The sequence below is a fragment of the Alternaria incomplexa genome (genome assembly GCF_024043165.1).
Source record: "Alternaria incomplexa strain BMP 0042 chromosome Unknown scaffold_9, whole genome shotgun sequence".
NCBI classification, from domain to species: domain Eukaryota; kingdom Fungi; phylum Ascomycota; class Dothideomycetes; order Pleosporales; family Pleosporaceae; genus Alternaria; species Alternaria incomplexa.
Window position 1 is genome coordinate 714,427 of NW_026249858.1, and position 17,446 is coordinate 731,872.

The 17,446-nt window shown below is 53.9% G+C and overlaps 5 protein-coding genes across 5 annotated transcripts; 2 read left to right on the forward strand and 3 right to left on the reverse strand.

Moving 5' to 3' along the window:
* Window positions 1–2,470: 2,470 nt before the first annotated feature.
* Window positions 2,471–3,906, reverse strand: J4E90_006600 (uncharacterized protein; the record flags this gene model as incomplete). The annotated part of the gene is made up of 2 exons (XM_051436145.1): window positions 2,471–3,533; window positions 3,584–3,906. The coding sequence occupies 2 exons, from the start codon at window positions 3,904–3,906 to the stop codon at window positions 2,471–2,473; spliced, it is 1,386 nt and encodes a 461-aa protein (XP_051289939.1).
* Window positions 3,907–4,925: 1,019 nt separating this feature from the next.
* Window positions 4,926–5,657, reverse strand: J4E90_006601 (uncharacterized protein; the record flags this gene model as incomplete). The annotated part of the gene is made up of 1 exon (XM_051436146.1): window positions 4,926–5,657. The coding sequence occupies one exon, from the start codon at window positions 5,655–5,657 to the stop codon at window positions 4,926–4,928; it is 732 nt and encodes a 243-aa protein (XP_051289940.1).
* A 3,028-nt stretch (window positions 5,658–8,685) lies between these two features.
* J4E90_006602 (uncharacterized protein) lies at window positions 8,686–12,327 on the forward strand (the record flags this gene model as incomplete). Its single annotated transcript, XM_051436147.1, has 1 exon — window positions 8,686–12,327. One exon carries the CDS (start codon window positions 8,686–8,688, stop codon window positions 12,325–12,327), a length of 3,642 nt encoding a protein of 1,213 aa, XP_051289941.1.
* A 731-nt stretch (window positions 12,328–13,058) lies between these two features.
* On the forward strand, window positions 13,059–15,621 carry J4E90_006603 (uncharacterized protein; the record flags this gene model as incomplete). The annotated part of the gene is made up of 3 exons (XM_051436148.1): window positions 13,059–14,325; window positions 14,378–14,776; window positions 14,825–15,621. 3 exons carry the CDS (start codon window positions 13,059–13,061, stop codon window positions 15,619–15,621), a joined length of 2,463 nt encoding a protein of 820 aa, XP_051289942.1.
* A 145-nt stretch (window positions 15,622–15,766) lies between these two features.
* J4E90_006604 (uncharacterized protein) lies at window positions 15,767–16,958 on the reverse strand (the record flags this gene model as incomplete). Its single annotated transcript, XM_051436149.1, has 2 exons — window positions 15,767–16,262; window positions 16,318–16,958. The coding sequence occupies 2 exons, from the start codon at window positions 16,956–16,958 to the stop codon at window positions 15,767–15,769; spliced, it is 1,137 nt and encodes a 378-aa protein (XP_051289943.1).
* Between the last annotated feature and the right edge of the window lie 488 nt (window positions 16,959–17,446).

Below are 17,446 nucleotides of genomic sequence, written 5' to 3' on the forward strand. Positions count from 1 at the left end.
TCGCGTTCGGATTGTGGAGTTTTCTGACTCGACGTGGCAGATGCTTGCAGTGCATTACTCGCAATTGCAGATCTCCGTTTAAGGAAGTCAGTCGCATTCAGTGGGTTTCTTGGAACAAGGGTGCGAAACTCCACTCCAGCAAAGGTTGCCCTGGTGTTGAACACCACGGCGATTCAGCGGCGTAATAACCTTCTCTGCTATCCGCTACTGCAACCGAGCCGACAACGTTACAGCATGACGTGTATGGACAGTGGACCCACGGTAGCTGTGGGTGGCCTCGACTCGACGTGTCGATGCAGGGTGTTAATGCCCGAAGGGAGTCGGTTGCTTTTGGCATATTGTCCGAACAGCTTTTTGTTCCTTTTTGCGGGCAGTGGAGACGTGCTGCGGTGTCCAGACGGCACGTGTCGTGGGGCGACGCTGTCGCATGCAATCTGAAATGTGGGCTGGAGCTGTGCAGACAACTTCGCGCGGGCAAGCGTCATGCGCTCATGGTCGACATTACATGCTAATGTTCACTAGATTCGCAATGAACCTTGGAAGCCGATGGTTTCCCCTGCACCACGTGAGCAGCCAATCAACGGCCAACCCCGCCGAAATGCAGGCCAACGAAGAGTTGCGCCTAGATCCGAAATCTAGATGCCCGCGCATTTAGCTTTGTCGCGAAGAGAATCGATGAATTCCCCTGAATCTAGGGAAACTTGGGAAACCTTCGACAGCTCGGGTATACGGGGTGACGGGCTACCAACATTCGGCTGTGTCCTAGTCAGGTGTTGCGATTCCGTCATCTTAGTTCAGATCCCTAGATAGATGTCGGTAGCAGCCGATAAACCTAAGATCAAACCTTCTGTCCTGAACCCCAGGCCGCCACGTGCATTGGTCACTCTGTCACTCTGCCATTCCTACCAATTGCAGCATTGATTCCTCGTCTTGTCAGTCACAGCGTCATTGTACATTTGCGGTAATATAAGAGAAGAATCCCACACCTGGGCATCGTTGCGGCGTACCATCTACGCCTCTTTGCTACATGTCCGATCCCGATTAGCGATCTTCATATGGATTAGCCACACGGTGTTAGCTTTGATTGTCATCTGTCACTGCCAGGCAACGTTCACAGCATAGCCCAATGTTCCTCGGTTTCTTGTTCCCATGCATCTCGGTGAAGTGTCCGTCAACTTCAATTGGTGAACAAACCACCGCTTCGGTCCTGCTATAAAGACAATATATTGCAAGACCTCGAATATACTGTTAGGTTTATGTCGTTGTACATAAAACAATCTTGATACCAAAGATAACTGGCGGTAGATTTGTGACTGTTTGCACTGATCTCCCACTTCATTTGTCGATGATACATGTGATAACTTCGCGATCTTGTGAAACATTATCTCTCCAGGCGCGCGCACATCCTGAAGGTCAAATGAAGGTGGAGCAAGTTGCAAGCTTTGAGTGAGGAGTACGTCGGCGAAGGCAAGAACACGGATTCGGCGACTTTGCGGAGGGCCAAGGTGACTGTGGCGGGCTGGGGCACCGCTCGATAGCACAAGAGTGTTGCAAGAGGCCTTTCCTTGTGGATCGTATCCTCCTCTTCCCTCGGGCACGTAAGTAACTCTCTAATTATGAAATCAAGATACATGCAATATTTGATGAGCTACCCCAGTTACCTCTGAAGCATCGCCGTCTATGGAAGCTAAATGTTTAATGTTTTCCTTGGAACAAGATGCTCAGATCACTGCCCTGACGTGGTTCACTCGCTGGTTCCCCTGCCATGCCGCTCGATCGCAAGGGATACCCTGACACGCCTTGTTCCTAGTCTGACGGCCCCGTTTGCATCCGAGCAGCGTTCTATCGTGCTTGGCGGACATAGTACGTAAAATGGACAAGATGGTTCCCTGTTGGCGCGACAGTTTCCCGTTGTGGTGCTGGGAGAAGCGTCATCGGTTTTGGGCGTGATGACGTCCACAGCGACGGTCAATATGTACGTTCCTGGAAGTTTTGGTCCCAAGACCCCGTTCTCGGGGTATGAGAGATTGAGATGGACATGTAGGCCTACTGGATACCGTACCCGAACCGACACCATGGAGCCATTCAAGTGTCGGACGTTTAACAGGCACGGCATTATCCGTGACTTTGTGGAAGCGAGAAAGATTGATAATCTTGGAAGTGGTGCACTCCGGGTGCTTTCTGCATTCTGTCAGGGTGAGCATGTCCCAGTACGCGGAAGAAGAGATGAGAGTGAAGTATAATTCTAACAAGTCTATCTATCGTTGCATCTATAGTCGTTCGTACAGGGTATCATATGATGGCTGAGTATGGTACATTGATGTAGCAATGTGCGTGCTCATTGTATGAGAGACGTTTCTTCGGTTACTAAAGTATTATGCTATTCGTTCGCGTTACGATCACAGGCGGTATCGTTTCGTAGTCGGCTCGTGAGAGTAAAGGAATGGTGCGCAAGAGACTTCATAGTCATTCACCGTGGCGTCCGATGTGATCGCATCGTCTGCCTCGTAGGAAGCTGGATACGGGATCTTAAGCTCTGAAGCGCTTCGGTCGGTGATGAATTGTCTAGATCGTGACCGTCTGCAGCGCCCTCGTCATGTTGCACATCAGATAAGGCGTCTCGTTCGGGTGTAACTTCAGTAGAATATCGTGTGTTGTCGTAGTCTTGCGCTTCGTCATCGTACTGGCGAGCTGGGCGTCTAGGTGGAGGACGTGCTGGAGGTGCTGAAGCCTGAGCCAGCTTCTGTTCGAGAAGCCATGCCTTGCGCTTGTATCTTAGGAGCTCTTCCTCCTGTTCAAGTGCCTTTCTCCTTGCTTCGATCTCTGCGGTTGTGGTATCCGACTCCGTGTAAGTGCGTGCTTCGGTGGCTTCGCGTGTTCGATGCGTATTTGTGTAGTTGTCGTCGCGGGGCTGGGATCGAGGATGGCGTTCTCGACGCGGCGGAGAGTTCTGGATGCGCATGGTCTGTCGCAGGAGCTGCTGTTGTAGCTTGATGAGCTCGCGCTCCCTTTCGGCCAGATGGGCTTCTCGAAGCTCTAGATCGCGGTCTCGAGGCGGTGTTCGAGGGAAAGGCTTGCGCCTGTCTGAGCTCGTGGGGAAAGGTCGGTCTCTCAAAGACCGACCATCCAGCCCGTCAAGCAGCTTTGCAGGTGCCTTTGGAGGCAGACCGACGCTTTCGCGAAGCCTAGTAGCCTCGTGGTTTCGCGCCCGCCTCTTTGCCGTCAACTGGGGCTTCAGTATCTCTGGCTTGTCCGACAAGCGCAGACCATTTCCTAGGCGAACGTTTGGCTGTAGGACGCCATCGACTAATGTACCGCGAAACGTCTGCAGAGCCTCACTGTTCCGCAATCTGTGTTCGAATCTCAATTGGGGGGCGTCGTTGAAACGTGCGGATATCGGGCGGCTTTCGGTGGGGTCGAGAGTCAACTCGACGTTTTCGAAGGGCGGGTCGGCGACGGATACTCTCTGCCCATCTTGGGCATTGCGGGCTAGGATGCGAAATGTGTTCTCGCGTAACTGCCTTGTGTCCTTACTGGTGTGGTTGTTAGCACATACATCCAAACTGCAAGCCGTGGTACTCACTTGATAATGATGAAGCGCTTCATGTGCGGATTCTCTCGCCGTATCTCCTGCATCTTCGGCGTCGGCCCACTTACGAACTGCGCAGCTATCTTCATGCGCGCTTCGAAGGTATCGTGAGGGAACCACGCAAAGGGAAGTATGAAAACAGACCCATCCTCAAAGTATGCCCATCCAGTCGGGAACTTAGACTTGCTGCGGGCGTAGAGGCCGCCCAGATTTACAGAATTATACTGCGGCCTAGTCAACCCAAACGAAGGCACAGCGCCCGGGGGCGGGATGCTGTATAGACTCCCCAGGTTGCCGTATGCGCGGCGAAAGGCCATAGTCCGCCGATGTGGGTGCTATACCCCAAGCCCTACCTTGTGTTCTACACTATGTTTCGCGAGTGGCACGCACTGTCTCTGCGCCGGTAACGAGTCGTGATACGTGAGCGTGTGCAGGCGACACAGCCATGACCAGATCTAAGACTCCGCGGGCAAGGCTAAGGCTATCGGAGAGCGAGGAAGCGCATAATAGGCGATGGCGTACGCACGGAGGAATATGCGGCTAGACAGGACAATCAGCCTCGTGTATAAAGTGGCATGGTAGACACGTCAGCGACATACCTCGTGGTGGCTGCAACGGTGGTGTGGTGGCTGCGAAGGATTCACGATGCAGCACTCAAATTGCTGCGCACGAGCCGTTTGAGTCGGGTGTACCGTTCCGCCACCCCTTCGTTGATCGACATGTATCTTAATTGCACCTCACATCCTATTCGGACCTCCTTCACTCCTCTCTTCTCTTTACAACTAATCGTGTCGAAGAATTCTTACGTTTCCTAGACTTCATGTTCAAAGTCATTTGTTCATACTATGTATGTACTACAAGATCGCCACTATAAACGCAGCATCGAACAGCCCATAATGCGGGTCTATGAAGAATAATCCACCCTCCCACATCCATCTGATTAATTGTGACGGCGCCGTCAGACTGAAACGTTGCCGCCGCCTAGAACACAACCCAACTACTGTGCAGTTGCTGCACATCTACGACAGCCTGCCGCCATCCAACGTCAACCCCGTCAACGCCAAATAATTTTACCGCTCCGAGTCTCCTCCAAGATCAACCTTGCGCAATCAGTAATGATCGGCATTATTCGTAGACGACCGCTGTCCCGACTCCTGACTCTCCGAGCGCTGTCGGGCGAAACAGTTGGCGCATCCGCAGAAAGAGCAGTGCCAGAGAATGCAGATTGATCGAGTCCGTTTGTCAGACTCGCGTCTGGTGAACCACGACTCAACATGCCTACATGAGAATGCGGATCGGCGTTTCCTTCCATACGCCATCTAATATGCGCCCGCGTTCATGCAGCGTTCTGCTTTTCAACTATGCTATCTATCGCCATCGACCGAGTGGAAGGTGTAGTTGGCGTCGGTGGTGCCTTTACTTCCGCCTTGTTTGGAGTAATCTGCGCCTGCAGCTGTGGCTGTATCTGCGGCGGCATAGTCTGAGTCGGCGATAAGGATGTAGATGCTGCGTCCTCCTCGGTAGGTTCGTTGTCGTCTCCAAGTATCTCGTCCACTTCCCGCAGCCAGTTGGCTTTGAGGACCTCCATTGGGGGATCCAAGTCGCCAGGCTTCCCGCCGCGTCGAGCCTCCGCTGCAGTCATCTTCCTTTCACCGCGTTTGTGGGGGTGAAAGTGCATGCGTCGAAGGTGACTTGCGGCGTTGTAGCATTCGTTGTACTTCTTTCCGGTCTGGCACGCCTTACAGTTGGCCAGGAACGACTTGTCGGGCGAAGTGTCGATGGTCACCCAGACTTTACGTGCCTTTTTGTGCACACGGTTGGTATGACGTCGGAGCTCATGCTCACTGCGGAAGCCATCGGGATAGTCCCCGCAGAGCGGACACTTTAGTCGCAATACTCTGCGAGATGGAGGCTTCGAATTTGCTTCAAAGGTGGGCGAAGTAGCAGGCGTCGTCTGAATGCTAGGTGCTGTCACAATGGTCTCCCTTGGTGCTGGAGCGGGCTCTATTGGTTCGCTAGCCTTGGTATCCGTGACGGTAGGGGTAGTGGTCGCCGCATTCTCTTTCATCCTGGCTCTGGTTCTTGTAGGAGGCATCAACTTGATGGCGCCAGATGAAGTCCAGGTAGGTTCCGACCAGGCTGAAATCCAGTAGTGCTGTGCAAGTCTGTCACACGGTCCGATACGGTTGAGTGTTGGGGAGGCTCGCTTGGTGGGGCGCGTCCTGTCGCTCTAACGGCAGCTAAAACCGACAGGTTCAGAGAATGGCAGGTGTAGTCCTGGGGTACTAGGGACGTGTGATGTGTTTCCAAGTCGATCTAGAAAGGGCGGGGGGCCAGGCAGCAAGATATCCCGATTTTCGCTGGGCCCAGTGGAGTGCGCACGAGGCTGGAATGGCGCAGTCAGCCTCGTTTCTCAAGGTGAGTGGACGAGCCTTGAGCTGCAAGCCACGCTACAAACGGCAAGCTGGCGAGCTGAGTGCTTATTGGGTCTCCTGCCTCAGGCTGAACGACGTGTGCTGAGGCCATGGCGAATCAGGTGACGCAGCCTGCTGAGCTGGGCCGGTTTCTGGGCCAGCTGGGCCAGATAATCAAAAGGAACGAAGGATTGCCGTCCAAACCCTGCTCGGATCATTCCGTCTCGCAACGAACTGCACGTCCAAGAAAGCGGAGGGTTGCGGGCTGGCTAGGGCGAGCGAGCATTGTGGTTCATGGCTTGGTCATGCTTTTCCTAATTCGATGTTCCGGCTCGCGACCGACTCTCGCAGCCCGGGAGCAACCTGGACATTGACAATTCACATCGCATCATCACCCGACATCACGACACCCTCTAGATGCTTCTGGCAAGGCAGCATCAGCATTCGCTGCACTTGTCTCTCGTTATTTCCTTGTTCAGCCTTGCTCCGGGCCTGTACCGGAAGACGCCTTTGGGCTGGCCCAAGCGGAGCCGAGGCTTTGGACGAATCAGCGGGCGTGGGAATTTGCTTGCTTTACGAAGAGTGGCCGATCCAAGGAGCCAATTGGTGTCTCAGCAAGCCTCGAGTCCAGCTGCAGAGGCATGGCTTGCACCTAGGAAGCACGACGTCTCCGTCATTCGCGATCGGCTGCAGCCTTCTTCAGCCTGGCCGGCGTTGATCTTGCGCTCTCCATCTTGCGAGTCTGTCGGGTGGGGCGCAATCAGACTGTACGAAGACACGGAGTTTGGCCCTGATCCTTCGCCTTGCTGAAGTCAGACTAGGCCACCTCTCCGATATGCGGTATATGGGCACTAGATGTAAGATCGGTCGACAGATGGCCCGAGGCTGACGTCCAGCGGCCACGAAACCTTATCCACCGATTAGCATCAAAAGACCCTACCGCGGGCGTGGTACCCCTCTTGCCCTATTCGAGCAGTGGTCGCAAAACACCATGCATCCTGTGTTGCAGGAATGCCACATTCGATCTGCCTGACTTGAGGCATACCATCGCGATGATGCAGCTCTGACACCGCTCCGATGCTACCTTGATAGGCTCCAGCGCGCAACATGTCAGCCTTCCCGCCCAGCGCTGAAGCACGCGCCTTGCAGAGGGAAAGGGTGTGAGTAACGCTTATCGATTCGTAAGCTTCCTAGCCTGCATAGGGCTGGGCCGACGTTTCATGTCTCGAGATGCTCGTCATTTTTGCGAAGTACAGGAAAAACCACGTTTGCGAATCGATAAGCCATACATGCCCTGCCGATGGCCTTGTTGAGAAGACTGCTTCCAGGTTCACAGGTTCAACCACACAGCTCGCATTTTTACCCTTACACTCATCATGCGCAGTCGTACTAGCCCGTCAGCTTCGGCTCTGCCCCTCTGTCCGGGTCAACTGTGCTTTTTCCTCAGCCTCACGCTGCAGATGCGAGTGCAATGCCTCTAATACGACGGATGCGGACTGTACTTATTTCGGTCCATCGTTTGGAAGCAGTGCAACCGACTGTCAGTTATTCGGAGCAGAGCTGAACATGTAGTCAAACTCTTGAGATGGAATCAGCTTACCTAGGTAATCAAGCAATACGTGAACATGCTCGCACTGGACCCCAACAATGTATGCAGACGTCCACCAGAAACATGTCTACGGATACATGACCAGAGTCTGCAAAGCTGGCAACTTGCGTCCTTTGGAGCAGGCTCGCCGTCGATCTGTAGGATATCTCGGGTACATGCCGTGGCCGAGCGGTAGTAATACAGGAGGAGAACCTATTAGCAGATCATGATTTGTGCTCTCCGCATAGAGCAGTGTGGTGTTCGGGGAAGGTACCCGCTGCCTATCGGTTCGCTATGGGTGTGAAGAGGTCCACCTTGAAGCCTTGATTGACGCTAGATATCCTAATTTGCTTGTTGTACCCTGGTGTAGGCTGCAGGTCCGCTCAGTTTCTTCTTTGTATGAGGTGGACGGCTATGTCTGATCTTCTTTGCCCATGCGAACTACCCGACCACTGCCGACGAACACATTAGCCTACCCTAGATTCTGCCGCTGATACTAAGACGGGAAAGACAAGTCGCTACCACAGTGCCGGTAGTGCTGGACGCCTGAAAGTTTTCCATGTGGTCGAGTGGGCTAGAACGTCTGGCAAGGCCAGTCTATGTATCATATGGCTTGCATGCTGAGGAACGTGTTATTGAAGACGACCTCGGCGTTTGGTGTTCGTGGCTGGCTTTTCTGACCATGTCCAGTAGTACGAACATTAACACTCCATACTCGTCAAGCAGCTCAAAACGACAGCCAGCACACGAATTCTGATGTGTCTTATGAGAAAGTCGGATGGCCTGGTGAGTGTGAAGACAAAATGGCATGTGAAGGACCTGTTGCACACGGGCCCACTCTTGACGTTTGGAGGAGAAACAGGGGTGCAGACGATCATGCTTCTCCTACCGAGGCCATCCTCCAGACAGCATCGAGCCGCCCACCCCACATATGATTTCATACGCTGCTACGTAGGCCCTACACGTGAGCATCTCGTCGCAACATCGCCTGGTCGCGATACCCCGGAGACGGCCGCACCTCTGCTCGCGCAGCCGTCGGCATCCGCCATGCGCCCCCCTGGCCCTTCGAGGTGACATAGGCGCCATCACCAGCAATGTCAGCAAGCTCCAGTCATGGCCGGCCGTCGGGAGACTCGGACCGCTGGACGACTTCCTCGCACACATACATCGCCAGCAACTCGGGCGCCTACACCGACCACGGCGAAGGGAGCTCTTCCCCGCGGCGGAGCCAAGATTTCAGGCCCGGCACAGGCGCGACCAACGACGCAGGGAGCTCAGCATCGGGCAGCCTGCTGGCTAGGGACTCGGTGCACGAGGAAGACTTTGCGCGCCGGAAGCAGCGCGTTCGCAGATCTGGCGGCTTCCTTCTAGATTCAAACTTTCCCAGCGGGCCACGGCAGCGACATGGCAACCACGAGGCTCACCGGGACGAGGCAAAGGGCAAGCGCACCTCGCGACACCATGGCACACACGAGAAGGATGCAGCCAGCTCGCCTCTGTCGCGAGAGGTACAGAGAGATGGCCCAGGCCCTGCCCCCGGCGCAGCATCCCGCATTAACTTCACCGACTCCCAGGACCGACACGACGAGCGCATACGCATTGGCAAGACTAGGGGGAGCGCATACAGCATGCAGCCTCCAGCCCGTGATCGAGACCCCTCGCCCAACACCGCGCAGCCACGGCAGGCCATTGACCCGAACCAGCTGGTACACATGGCGCTGAACCTGAGCGAGAGTCGAAGGCGACACATCAGCAGTGGTCAGCTTCTGGCATCCCAGTCACGGGTTCCCTCTGCTTCTCAGCGAGAGGGCAGCTTCTCCAACTATGGCGCTGGCGGCAGTCTCAAGCAGTATCTCAATGAGCAACGGCGCACTTCACGCAACATATCCCCAATGGGCGGCCAGAGCTCTCCAACCCGCCACATGTCTACCTCCATGCAGAGAAGCGCATCCATCGCATTTCCCGGCGCGCAGAACATCAACACGTCTCCTGCCACGATTGCTCGAGTCGAGAAAGCGCGCGCGTACATCGAGCTTCGCATGGAGTATCTGCGACTTTTGGAATTTCTACCGCCTCTGAAACCCGATGCTAACAACCCAGGCAACTTTGTCTTTTCCTCAAGCAGCGTCCCAGGCAGTCCCCAGGCACAGCTCACCCGCGTGCCGTCTCACGCTGGCAAACAGCACGAACTCGGCCGACCGTACAACCCTCTCCAATACATACGAAACCGCCGGAGCAGGGCTCGGGAGCGAGTCACGCTCGACCACTCTTCGGAAGAATTTGACGACGTTGAGCAGGTACGCGAGTGGGTGGATCGCGTTGAGCAGCATGCGAAGCGAGCCGGCTACCGTCGAGACGATGCCGTACAGCTACCCAAGATACACCACGATCACGAAGTGGGACCTGCCCCGAGCAAGCCTGCGAGACCTCACAAAGGCTGGATTTTCAGCCCACAAGAGTTGCTTGCGGACGCGCACTGGCTGGAACAAGGCGACAACAAGCTGCTTGTGGAGAATCGCTACGGCCGGAAGGTATATCCGCCTCCCAAAGAGGTCCAGCCAAAAGACTTCCTATCACCGCGCGCAAGCAAAGACTACCCTGATAACCGAAGGAAGAGCTGGATTGATGGCCTGCCCAGCATCGCAGTCGATCACACGACAGGTGACGAGAGCGACAAAGGCAGCGAACGTGGGCGCAAGCGAAGGTTGCTTCCAGCGCTGCGAACTGATAGCCCTAGAGGCGGCAAGCATTCTAGACGGGGTTCACGGCTGCGCAGCCACGACGATAGCGATAGCTCAGAGTCAGAATCAGATACTCGCAAACGAAAGACTCGTATAGTCACCGACCCAGATCACAACACCGGTCCTTTGGCTTTGCTTCTTGAGCAACAAGCGCGAGAGTCACAACCCAAGTCAACCCCTGACTTCACACCGGATACGCCGAACAAATGGGGGCGGAATGAAGAGGTCACATCAGACAGCAGGCCATCTAGAGACTCGCTGGAAGTCCCCCGCCCTACGAACGGCTTCGCATACATGAAGGAGCGGCGCAACTTCAAGATGCCACCGAAGGCTCGTACAGCTCTGTCTCTTTCCATTGACGATAATGAGCCTCGTTCGTCTTTCGATGACCAAGACAGCTCAGCTCCAAACACTCCACACGCCAAACGCTTCCCACATATTGGAGGCGATCTCTCATCACCTCCAAGTCGGTCAAACTCACAGACGAGGAAAGCGAAACGGGGCAAATTCAACAGCATTTTCCATTCGCATGACCACAGTGATGATCACAAACACGAATTCCGCCCAGAATCTGCTGGAACAGACAGGAAGGCCAGATCTCGGCAGACCAGCGAGGAAACTCCAGACGACAAAGAAGACAAACACATCGGAACAGCCATCCTAGCAGCTCCAGGTGCTGTGATGAATCTACTCGGTCACCGCAAGAATGATAGTGTCAGTAGCTTGCCTAGCCCGGATAAGCTACGTCGCAGGGACACTCAGGAGCCACATTCAGCTGTCACAAGATTCTTCAAGGGCGTGAAGAACGAGGGCACCAAAGTCGGTGATATCATCTTCAGAAGAGACCGGGCCGACGACTCGGATGCGGACACCGTGTCTGATCGCAACTCTGTCGATTTCGACGATTATGGCACGGTCAAAGCCAAGCACAGCAAACAGCCACCGATGAGTCGGACCGTCACGGCAGGGACAGATGGTAGTGTTACCAACAACGACCGCAACCATCTTGATCTACCTTCGTTCCGGCCAATTCACACAATCCCCAATGAGGAATCGGATTTTGAGCATCACATCTCACGCCAGGCGCGAGAGCAGAAGAACAGTCGCTCTCCTAGAATTGATCGGCTTTTACCACCACGTATGGACCTTGGTACTATATCCGGGAACTCTTCCGCAGGAGATCTCACTCTTACTCAGAGCCACAGTCAGGAGCGGATCAACGAAGTGCTCGCTCGGCCTGGCGGTGACATGGTGGGCCTCCCTCCCACTGGACTCCGAAACGCACAGGGCTCGCATAGGCGGCGTAGTGCCTCTCGGCCTGGGCTTAACGGGAGACACTGGAGCATTGCCGACGGCGATGACAATGCTGCTGATCGTAACAAAAACGCGAATGGTGTTACCCAAGCGGACATCGCTCGAGTGCGCGCTCTATTCCTCTGCTCAGGCGTCAAAGCAAGGGAAATCGACCGACGCGCGCACAGTATAAGAGATCCGCCTCCCGACTTCCTGAGTCGCGCTGCCGCTACATCAAAGATGCGACTCTACCCCGTTCCGCGCAAGGAAGAGCACGTTCTTGCTGCACGCATGTTGGTCAAGGATCTGGAGTCATCCACAAAGGCATTACAGTCCTCACTTGAATCTTTCCGCGATAAAGCCATTCAGCAACTCACCAACCAGATCTCGGCTTTGCAATCTACGGTCGACTCTGACCTCATGCCGCGTATTCTAGAAAGCGGGGACCAAGCTGTGCGCATCACGAGTGAGGTCTCCGGACAAGGCCCCCTGCAGGTCAAGCAGATCACAGACAAGATTGACCGCATGATTCGCACGCGCAAACGCAGGATGCGCTGGATCCGAGGATTTGGATGGATGCTCGTTGAATGGGCTCTCGTTGCACTCATGTGGTGTCTTTGGCTCATCGTTGTGCTCGTCGGATCTGTCAAGAGAGTATTTGGTATGGGGGTTGGAGTGATCAGATGGCTGCTGTGGCTCTAGGTGTGCCCAGTAGTATCCAGTTTATTTTCTTGCATACGGCGGCGTTAGGCATTTGTCGGGATCTTTCCTTTGTGGGCGTTTTGGATAGTGGGTAACAGGCTTGCATACTGCGATACCACGCGTTATAGACTGTTGTACGAATACCGGATGGGGCTTTCTTAGTTACGTAGGCATACATATAACATTGTAATAATGTCGACTGGGTTCATCATGCGCGCATTAATTGTACTGGACGCCTTAGGTCCTCTGAACATATCTATTGCATGATTGGACGAGCCCGGGTCTGTCATGTTGGTTTGCTGTCTCAAAGTGAGTCACACGTGACCTGCATGAATCCGCGCCACTGACGCGTCTACGTCATCGGCGTCCCTGCTTGACAGGCTTCACCCATCGCTCTCCGCAACACTCGTCAACACAGGCAGAAGCGCGCAAAGCCTCCGTCACAACCTCTTCCGCTTTGCCAATCTGTAATTTCTCGTCCTGCATCGGCTATGAGGCATTGCTAATCAGTTCTTGCCCCACAACAGACACCCGGCATGGATCTTCAGACGGTGTTCGTCGCCAAAGACCATGGCACCAGCCATGTCCAGTCGGTACGTACCTGCGTCCACACCCCGACTTTACTCAAAACGCGTGTACTAACATCCCCTGTCACGAAGTCTAGCGGCCCTTCTTCGTTCGCGTCACTCGCTGCAGCTTTCGTGCCCACGGCCGTGATTGCGACTTTGTACATGGTCGCGTTTGTCCTCATCTGGCGCCGCTTCCCCAAGATCTACTCACCACGGACGTTTATTGGCACCGTACCAGAAAAGGATCGCACGCCATGTTCGAAATCGCCAGGCTACTTCGAATGGGTCCACACCATGAGGACCGTTCCGGACAAGTTCATGCTTTACCACCAGTCGCTTGACTCGTACTTGTTCCTGCGATTCATGAGGACTCTTATCTTCATCTGCGTCGGTGGTGCAGTCATTACCTGGCCTATCCTTCTGCCTGCCAATTATACCGGTGGCGGCAATTCCAAGGAACTTAATCGCGTTGGTATCGGCAATGTGAAGCACAAGGACCATCTCTATGCGCATGCCGTTGTGGCATGGATATTTTTCAGTTTTGTCATGTTCACTGTTGCACGAGAACGCCTATGGCTAATCGGACTGCGGCAAGCATGGAATCTGTCAAAGCCGAACGCGAAGAGGCTGTCTTCACGTACCGTACTCTACCTCTCGGCACCTACCGCAGCTCTCGACGAAGGCAACATGCAACGGTTCTTCGGCGACGATGCAGTCAGGATCTGGCCAGTTACCAAAGGCGAGAAGCTTGTGTCGCTCGTTTCAGAGAGGAACTCGAAAGTCGAGGAGCTAGAGGGTGCCGAGATGTCCCTAATTCTGAACGTCAACAAGGAAGTTGGGAAGAGCCACAACCGCAACATCAAATACGAGCAGCTACCCAAGCAAATGAAGAAGTCCCTACGACCTACACACAAATCCAAGACACCAGTGGTTGGCAAGGAAGTTGACAGCATCAGCTATTTCCGAGACCAGATTAAGGAGAAAGAGAATGACATCGAGAAGGCTCGCGAATCGAACGAGACAGCTGAGAGTCTTGGTGGAGCTGCGGCGGTCTTCGTTGAGTTTCGCACCCAGCCCGCGGCTCAGAGAGCCTACCAACAGATCGCATCGTCTGACATTCTGTCTCTCACCCCTCGCTTTGTCGGTACTACGCCCAATGAAGTTATCTGGGCCAACCTGAACCTAGCACCTGCGCATCGGATATCTCAGAGTGGAGTAGCCATCACCCTAGTCGTCGCTGTCATCATACTTTGGTCCATTCCAGTTGGAGTAGTCGGTGCATTGTCGAATGTTGAATATCTCGCCGAGAATTTTAAATGGCTCGCGTTCCTCAACAAGCTTCCATCCGGACTTATGAGCCTACTTAGTGGTCTCCTACCTTCTCTGGCCTTGAGCGCGTTGGCTAGCTACGTACCTAAAATCTTTAGGTGTAAGTGTCCTCCTTTGACCTATATTGCTACCTTCGGGCTGACATAATGCAGACATCTTTACAAAATTCGGAGAGCCGACTAAGACTGTCATTGAGCTGAAGGTGCTCAAGTGGTACTTTGTCTTCCAAGTACTGCAGGTCTTCCTTGTCACCACACTCGCTTCAGGTGCTGCAGCGGTAGTATCGCAAATCGTCAAAGATCCAAGCCGAATACCACAGCAACTCGCGGAGCGTTTGCCGAGAGCATCAAACACCTATCTGGCGTACTTCATTGTCCAGGCTTTGACCAATGCCCCAAGTAACATACTGAACTACACCGACGTGCTGTCGTATGTTTTCTATGACAGATTCTTCGATAAGACCCCCCGTCAGAAGTACAACAGCTTCACCACAATGAGGGGCATGGCTTGGGGCAAGCTATTCCCGAAGTACGGCAACTTTGTCGTCATCGGTAAGTCATCTCAGATGTCACAGACGACCTGTTACTGATCTATTGCAGCGATCGTTTACTCCTGTATCGCGCCTCTCGTCCTTGGCGTCGCTGCTATCGGTCTTGTAATCTTCTACTGGTGCTACCAGTACCAGCTGTTGTATACCGCGACACCGAAAATCGACACTAAAGGACATGCGTACACGCTTTCTCTGCAGCATCTTCTCACTGGTATCTACATCGCCGAGCTGTGCCTTGTCGGTCTCTTCAGTTTACGCGAAGCGACTGGTCCTCTAATCATGCTTGTCATTCTACTTTTCGCCACCGCCATCTTCAACTATATCACGAACCGTTACTTCGCTCCACTCGAACGATACCTACCCGCGGATCTCGCGCTCGACTCTGAAGACAGTGAGCAGGCACCACTACTGTCTTCGGCAGAGGAAGGCGAATCTGAAGCTCTTCAGCACGCAGAGTCGAGGATTGATCGCGTGAGCGAACGGACGCATGTGCCGTCCAAGGTCGTCTCGCCTGTTGCCCGGTTCCTACAGCCACACGTGTTCGGTAGCTACACTGCCTTGAAGGCTTGGCTGCGCGACGGCGACTTTGACGAAGATGAGGAACCTCAATACAGCAACGAGGACCTGAAGAAAGCCTACCTGAACCCTGCTTTCACGAGTAAGACGCCGGTTGTTTGGTTGGCAAAGGACAGCATTGGCGCAAGTAAGCATGAGATTAGCGAGAACGAGAAGACTGGACTGAAGGCTACTGATCAGGGTGCGTGGATCACGGGGGATGGGAAGTTGAAGTGGAGTGTGGATACTTTCGAGGAGGTTCCTGTGTTCAAGAAGGCTATCAAGTGGTGAGAGGATTCGGGTAGGTGAGATCGGAGTCAGGGTAGTAAAAGCGGATACAAGGGAAAAGTCAGGACGGTAATCTCGTAAATTCACGAATCCTGTTGTTGCATGTCGCTGCGGACCATATCAGTCGTGGCCGCGTACCAAACAGCCCCTACTCTTCCTCATCCTCCTCCCCCTCTCGCTGCTCCTCAAAAATCTTCCTCCCCTCCTTCACCAACGCCCCTTCATCCTTACCATCGTCCTCCACTCCAGCTAGAACAGCAGTCTTCACATACGCCAACTTCTTCACTTCGCTCTCTTCGAATAACTTCATGATTTTCCCGTACACCGGGTTCTTCTTGGGGAAGAAAGACAGACAAGCTAGGTCCTGGGGCGTGAGACTGTACTTGTTCTTGCACTCTGTTTGATTGATGACGTCGGATGGCTCTTCGGTGAGGTTCGAGTCGGCAGCGAGGGTGTGTGCGGATATGTATGCTGACCACTTTTGCTTGGGTGTTCTTTCTTTGGTGGGTTTGACTGGGGCGTCCTTCTTCGATTTCTCGGGTTTGGCCGATGTTTCCTTTTTCTCTTTTGTCGGCGCGGACTTTTCGGCCTTCTTCAATTTCGTCGGTTTCGCTTCGTCCTCAGACTCAGGATCGTCTTTATGCCTAAGATCTCGTGTTAGTATATCTACTCAATTAGATAACACACATGTCAACTTACTCTGCTTGCCAAATCTCCTGCCCCCTCCTCATCACCTCCTCATCACCTCCTTCTACCCCCTCCAGCATCCCCATCTTCCTGAAGCCCAACTCCCTCACGTTTTCCTCGAGGAACAACTTCATTGTCCCGCCATACAACGGGTTCTTCTTCTCGTACCGCAGCAGGGACGTCAGTTCCTCTTTCTTGAGCCCGTACTTCTTCAGCGCGTCGGTTTGCGTGATACTTTCTTCCTTGTCGGGCTCTTCTTCAAGCATCTCGCCTTCGACGGAGTGGGAGGCGAGCCAGTCCTGCCAGTTTTGTTTGTGCAGCGCTTTGTCGGCTTTGACCTGCTTCTCGTGGGCTTCTTGGGCGAGTGTCTCGGGGTCTTTCTTTTGGCGCTTGGGTTTAGGCGGTAAGATGGCGGCGGCTTCGTTGCTGGACTCGTTGTCGTCGGATTCGGCGGGGCGCTTGGGGTTCATGGGGGCCTTCTTTCCCGAAACGGTGGTCGCGTTTGGTGCTGCTTTTGTCCTTTTTGTAGGTCCTTTGGGGGTAGCTGTAGTTGCCTTCCTGGGCTTCCGCTTCTTGTCCTCGAAATCCGAGCCTTCGGATGCGGATGTGTATTTTACCGCTTTGGTTGCGCGGCTGGATTTGCGTGTTGACATTTCGGCTTTTGGCGTGGCGTTCGTTACTTGGATATGCTGAACTTGAGAGAACTGTGATACCCGGATGGGATGGCTGTCAACGAATTCCGTCGGGGGCGAATGCTGAAGCAAATTCTCTAGACAGAAGAGAGAGAGAGACGGAATCGTGATTGTTTATAGATCGGCGACTGCCGCAATTTCTCGCGTCTTACGACAAGAAAAGGACAAAGCAGGTTTCACGTTGCAGTGTTCCTGCCGGATCGGATTGGGCAAGTTCGTTCAAAGGAACGCTTGGACTTACCTGGGTACGCAGGAGCGATTGTAAGATTAGACGCTACGTCATTGCGGCGATCTTGCTGCGAAAACCATGTTTTGGTTGCCGTGCCTGCGATACTGTATCAAATCAGTGTAAGAGGCCAATATACTGATTCAGGTTGTTGTTGTCAAGTTCCTTCTCGCCTAGGAGTGCGTACTGGCGTTCACCAGCCCTGCACGCGTTAGCATGGGCA